The 6,704-nt window shown below is 42.0% G+C and overlaps 1 protein-coding gene across 1 annotated transcript in view; it reads left to right on the top strand.

Moving 5' to 3' along the window:
* The first annotated feature begins 4,412 nt into the window (after positions 1-4,412).
* The window catches only part of asic4a (acid-sensing (proton-gated) ion channel family member 4a), a 93,746-nt gene continuing 91,454 nt past the window's right edge, over positions 4,413-6,704 (top strand). Inside the window, exon 1 of the mRNA XM_059343427.1 lies at positions 4,413-5,152. Coding sequence (XP_059199410.1) covers positions 4,577-5,152 — 576 coding nt within the window. The 5' untranslated portion in view covers positions 4,413-4,576. The remainder of the gene's footprint in view (positions 5,153-6,704) is intronic.

Raw genomic sequence — 6,704 nt, 5'->3', positions numbered from 1 at the left:
AATCCATTGGCCGTATCAGATGCTTCCGCTCATCCGTGAAGTGGTACTATATTACTAAGTTAGCATATAAAGTTGTCATTTTACGTAGCTGTGCTAAAAATGCAAAAAAAAAAATGTTATTGTTGTTATTATGTCACTGCACAAAGCAACAATGTGCACGCACAAATCAAGAAGATTATGTTTTCCAAACAATTTGCGTAAGATTGCTGAAATTTCTAGCAAATTAGCCCCTATCTAGAACTAGTTAGGGGCTACAGAGCATTGTCAAAAAACTCTGTTTCCAGCCAGTCTCATGCATCTGTGAACAATTAATACACGTGTGCATATGATACACCGCATTTTTAAAAATAGCTACCCTACCGGTTGCAGGACCTCACAAGGTTCCCTGTTGTGAAAAAGGGCTGCAGTTTCATTGAATTTAGGCTACAAAACCACTTCTCAAAAACCTTCCCAGTAAGGCATTATAAAAGACAGTTTAAACAGTGTCGTGGCAATTTTGTGGATTGCTCTAAGTTTATGGGTGAGGTGACCAAACACAAAGCACTCAATACTCTGTTCAGCAAGTTTTATTAGCACATTCGTATTCCGTACACCGCACAATCCCGAATGGTTCTTTTACAATACAACAAAGCCCCATACACCGCTCGACTTATGACTGTTGCACTTCCCAGCATTGGCTCTTCAGCAAGACTCAATGCGGCCCTATATTCCTGCCCTATACATCACATCAGGACAGACCCCACTTATCTACACGCTCCCCTCTCATATGGTGCTATCAGAGTTAAGTTCACAGTTTGAGTTCCCACAAGGCCTTGCGTCTTGAATATCAAGTAGGTCGCCGCCTACTTCATGTCCAACCATGACAACAAACACCAAATTTCCTTCACAACAGTAAATAAATGTACAGAAATGCTGGAAGTGAAGTAGATACGAGGGTGACGTGAAAACATGATGCACAGAACATGATGCACAAAACGTGAGGCACAAAAGTTCTGTTATGTTTAAATGACATCGTTTACGCTTGTTTTCACGCGGGACATGAACCCCGTTCTCCTGGGTCAATGGTCCAACGTCTGATCGACCGTTCCACCACGCTTTATACTTCCCATTGCCGTAATTTATAATTAGTACGGCCACAAGAAGGCGGCAGAGGACAGTCTAAAACTTATGGGTCGTATTTTGCTGCCTGTAAAAACGACCTATGGGGTCGTTTTTGAGGGGAGACCAGTCTCATTTTGGCGTACACTGCAAAAAAAGAAAAGTTGGGTGAATTCAAAATTTCAAGGCAACAAACTTCGATAAAATTTTAAGTTGGACAATTAAACTAAATATTTTAAGTTTTGTTTTTGAGTTTGCTCAACTCTGAATTCAGATTTTTGTCAACTCAACTGTAAGTTGTACCAACTTATAATTTTACATTATAATAACTTTTAATCCTTACTTCTGCTAACTTCTGCAATGTGCTGAAGTGGCACGATTGTAACGCCGCTATGAAATGTCAGCTAATGTTGCGACCACAATTTTGAGTTAGCATTAATACGCTAATAGCTACTCTTGTAGCTGTAACAAGCAGCGCCGCTAGCATCAGTTAGCCGCTAGCTTTCGCTAATGAATTTCACCGCTTTCCCGCATTTCACAACAAGGAAATAAGAGTTAGCGGAACTATTGCTCCTTGTTGCGAATCCCAACTTAAAGATATAAGTAACAACAACTCACCAACTTGTTTATGAGCAGACAACTGGCTTCCTTTGTTGTGCTAACTTACATTATTGTCACTAATGTCACTAATTTATATTCCCAAGTTTTACCAACTTAAATCACTGTTTTAGGCAAAAAAATATAAGTTGGCTTTTTTGCAGTGTATGCGTTGCATGTGATTTGAAGGTCTCACGACGAGACGAGACAAGACGAGATGAGAGGCTGAAATGTTGAGGACAATATACATTTTCAAATTTTCAAACATCAGTTGAATAAAATACCTATTAGCAAGAGAGCAGCCTGTTTCCACAACAACTCTTCAAAGAACTTTGCAACCTTTGCTGTATCCTGATTGGAGGAACCAGATTTTCTGTTCTAGGGGGAGTATTTTCTGATAAAACTGTCAGGACAGAGTTTACAGGGCTCAGTTGTTTATTTCTTATAGCTCTGTGGTTTCCATCTTTGTTCCTACCCTGTGGTGTTGTTTTCAATAATTAAATTTCTTATCTTATGAAATATGTTGAATTTTACATGTAAAAAATATCTACAAACAAAGGAAATTGATCAATGATCCTCAATTCCTTTTGATTATGGTAGGAGCTTGTCTGCCCTAAAACACCCTGCTTACATTTTGGACATTGAGCAGACTGTGTCTTAAACTGCCAAACTGCAGTTTTCATCAAAGCAACAATTGATGGAGCTGTTGGACGAGATGATAAAACTGTCAGCCTGTTCTCTTAGGGAGGACATCATCCGTCTGCATCTTCCACTTCTTCCATTTACTTATACTTCTCAATAAACAAACCTCTTTTAAACACTCTCAAGCTCATTTTTGCAGCATTTTCATTTACAGATGAGCCTTGTATTGAAAATCACTTATGTTCATCCGCCTTGTGTTAGAAGTGACCTTGAAGCCTTACAGAAACCGGTGCTAATTTATTTGTGATGTAAATGTTCCTGCAAAATTATTGACAGCGTGAAAAATAACTTTTGAAGGTCAGCGACATTTAATCCATTGTATCTCAGTTTTTAGGACATCAAACACAAAACAGGCCTGGGGTTTGGAGTGTTATTGGCTCTGACAAACAAACATAATGCCATGCACTCCTTGAATGGTTTTCATGTGCCAGATGTGCCTGCGTGTTTTTTATTCACATTTGGTATTTAGTCATGGCGTGGACTGTGAGCTTTCATTTCCTCTGTGAGACTGTAAATAAGCCCAGCATCCTCTGGGAGTGACTACATAAAACACTCTGTGGTTAGCAGACCTCAGTGCCTGCCAGAGGCATAGCTAAAGCATGGACGCTTCACTTCTATCAAGTAAAGGCAATATCCTAGATATCTCTGTTTATCTAGCACAAGAACACACCATCAAAAGACAATCCTGCTACAAAAAAAGTCGAAAAAGCAAATGTTTGACTCACTGCATTGACAAAAAACACAAAGGAAACAGGGCAGTTAGGGAATTTATGTTGTTACATTGTTTTGAGATTCTGCTTTCTAACCATTCAAACAATTTTAATCTGATTCAGATCGTTCCTAACATTTGGTTTGATTATGCCATAAATGTTTTTTTTATTTACAGAAAAAAGGACAATGTTTCACTGGTTAGATTGTGAGGGATAAGAAAAATCACATTCCTTTTTTACTCTTGTTCCTCCTGCAGTCTTTTCAGTAATTGTGCATTTCTGAATCTCCCTTGGACTTGACATGGCACGTGTGTTTGTAGCGCTTGAATTCACTTTTAAATATGCCTTTTCTCTAGAGGTCCCAGCCCCTTGTGATGCGAATGTGACCCGCATGACTAATTCCATTTAAAGGGGAATAACATGCATTAGGGCTCTCCATTTTTCCTTTTGCCTTGCATTTGCATAATTTTGTTTGGCAACTTGGAAAAGGGCCATTAACAGCACTAAGACACACATTGTAAAGGATGGGGACGGAGGCAGATCGATACTTTATTTCAACATCTTCAGCAGCATCAGGGTCCCCGATCAGGAGGCATTCACTAATTCAAATACGTGCAGGAGTCGTGTGATGCTACCATTAGTTCTTAATAAGAAAACACCGTTGTAGTGCCTCTCTTAATCTCTGACAAACACGTTCCTTCGATCAATAGTCCTTTACTTTTTTGTTGTAAAGACAAGATTGATTGCCAGCAGTCGCTCGTGCTCAATCCCACTCCTCGCACTCCTCATTATTGTTTCAATTAGGCATTCTCTAGAGAGCTTTTGAGGGGTGCCGTTGAAAAGCGCTGACCCCCCTGCGGTGCACATCAAACACCGGATGTTTGGCAGAACAACCTTTGACACCAACTTTATTCAGGTCAAGAAGTGGAAGCGCCATCCGAACAAGTGGATTAAGCAGGAGGGGGGGCTGTCTGGGAACGCTGGGATGACCGGGGGAAGTTGCGACTCGCGCCAGTGAGGAGGAAATAATCACAATGTTACCTTCTCATGAATTATTAAGTACCCTGTGTCTATTTTAGTCCGACTGAAAATGCTGCATTTCCATCTGTGGGTCTGAGGCAGTGTGCAAGGGTGTTTTTTTTTTTTATTTGACAGCTGTATTACTGCTGATAAGCGAGACTGTGTGAGCTGATCAAGTAGTGAGACAAGCGTTCAGAGCAGTAGCAGCACAGCAGCAGCAGCGCTCTAGTCACTAGGAGCCGTGGCGGCAGAAGCAGCAGCAGCACTATCAGTCACAGCAGAGGCAGCAACGGCAGCAGCAGCAGCAACAAACTCTCTCCTGTCTTTTTCTCTTCTTTCTGGAGTTGTTTCCTGCTCAGAGGACAAAAGCCAAGGAAGTAAGAGGGAAGTGATCCAGGGCTGATAGCTGCCATCAAAAACAAAACCAAAACGCAGACCTGGCTGCCCCCATGCCTATCGAATTTGTTTGCAAAATCAAATTTGCAGAGGAGGATGAGAAGCAGAAAAGCAAGCAGGATGGGGACAAGGAGAGCCTGATCGAGGAGAGCTGCACACCTCCGGCTAAGGACTTGGCTGGGTTTGCTAACTCCTGCTCTCTTCATGGGATTAACCACATCTTTGTCTCTGGTCGCCTGGGCATCCGGCAGACTCTCTGGGCTCTTGCCTTTTTGACTTCGCTGGCTCTGTTTCTATACCAGGCGGCTAAGTGTGCCATCTCTTACCTGGAGCACCCTCATGTCACAGCTCTGAATGAAGAGGCCACCCCGGAGATGGTTTTCCCCGCTGTGACCATCTGCAACATCAACCGATTTCGCTTCTCAGCGCTCACCGATGCCGACATCTACCACCTGGCTAACTTGACGGGTCTGCCCCCCAAAAACAAGGATGGGCACAAACCACATGATTTAATGTATCCTGCCCCTGACATGCAGGACATCTTCAACAGGACAGGACATCAGTTAGAAGAGATGCTCATGAGCTGCAATTTCAGTGGACAGAACTGTTCAGTGGAGGACTTCTCTGTGGTGAGTGGAAAAGTTTCTCAAAGTTCTGTCTTTGCCGGACGCCTATCACATTACTTCATTGTCATTTATTGGCATTTTCAAAACTTTTTGTGTAAAACAACTTCAGTAAAAGTAACAGTTTCACATTTTAAGAATCATACAGACACAATTTAAGGTTACAAGCCTTGTTCATACAAAACTACTGATAAGCATGAATCAAAATGAACACTTTAAAGCAAAAGGAACTGAAATTCTCTTTGTGGTTGAGCTCATCTCCAGGGGCCATGTGGTTCCCACGATACATTTCTGCATGCAAGATTCATGACTTTAGCTCAGTCATTGAGCTGTATTTCTTCTCACTAAGTTCTGAGCAGCAACAGTGCTTCTCTCCAGCCGTGTGTTTCAGCCTGTACCAGAATCTATTATGTCAAAGAACAAAGGCTTGCTCCCGAAGAAGAGAACGGGGAGCTGTCGTATGTGGTTGTATACTTTTCCAAGGCAAACTGTGCTTTAATGCCGCCTCCAACTCCACTCGCTGAGAGTGCATGGCAACAAAATTGTCATTGAAAATAGCCGAGTCTCTTCTTCCTCTCTTTTCCATCGCTCCCTGTCGCTTTTCCTCTTTCTTTCTGACATTGCAGAGCAGCTGCCTCTCTCTCTCTCTCCCTCTCTCTCTCTTTCTCTCTCTCTCTCTCTCTCTCTCTCTGAGCTCTTGTACCTTTCAGGAGGAAAGGAGTAATGCTTCTTCAACGTTGTATTTCAATCCTGCTGCTGTTAAGATTAAATATTTAAAGACAGACATACATGATTTTTGCATTAGCCAGATTGACTAAAAGGAATGAAACAATTTCCATGAGAGACGGAAAGTGTGTGTGTGAGAAGGAGAGGGGGGGATCAGGTGAAATAGAGAGTTTGTGCCTGTGTTCTGTGCACTATTTATTAAAGCCACTGTCCTTGCAGGAGATGGATTTCCCCATCTCTCCTGCAGGAATAGGAATATGCAATTGCTTTAGTGATGATAAAGTGCAGGTGTCAAGTCTTAATAGGCTGTGTTGAACATTGATATGCTCACCTTCCTGAGACCTAAAGATTCTGTCTTATCCCAGAGATGGCTCAACATTAGCTCTGATGTGCCAAATTACACCAAAGAAATAATCACAACTCACTGCTTCTTATTTGCTTTCTCTGAGAGTGCATTATTTTTCTTTTTCTTTGTTGTCTTAAAGGCAAGCCTCTCACATGGAGACGTAAAATTACCTGTGACACAAGAATGGATCCCCCTCCAAGAAATTTCCTCAGTTGTTCTATCAGGCAAAAGAAAATGTCATGCTCCTCGGGGGAGCTGAAAAGTTTGACGAAATGTAGTCTGAAGCAACAACATGACTCTAAAAGTTTATAATGTGCTTCTAGCACGTTTGACGGCTATGTCCTCTGACACTTTGACACTCAGTCCTCCCCGAGTACATTAATTAGCAGACAATTCTGACATCCAGGAAATGTCTGTCCTGTGTCAGTCTGTGAAGCGTCCCGTAGCTCTCTTTGGACACTGGGTGACTTCATCACAGATTAAGAT

Source organism: Centropristis striata, chromosome 10, assembly GCF_030273125.1.
Source record: "Centropristis striata isolate RG_2023a ecotype Rhode Island chromosome 10, C.striata_1.0, whole genome shotgun sequence".
Taxonomy (NCBI): Eukaryota; Metazoa; Chordata; class Actinopteri; order Perciformes; family Serranidae; genus Centropristis; species Centropristis striata.
This window is presented reverse-complemented; position numbering and strand designations above follow the sequence as displayed.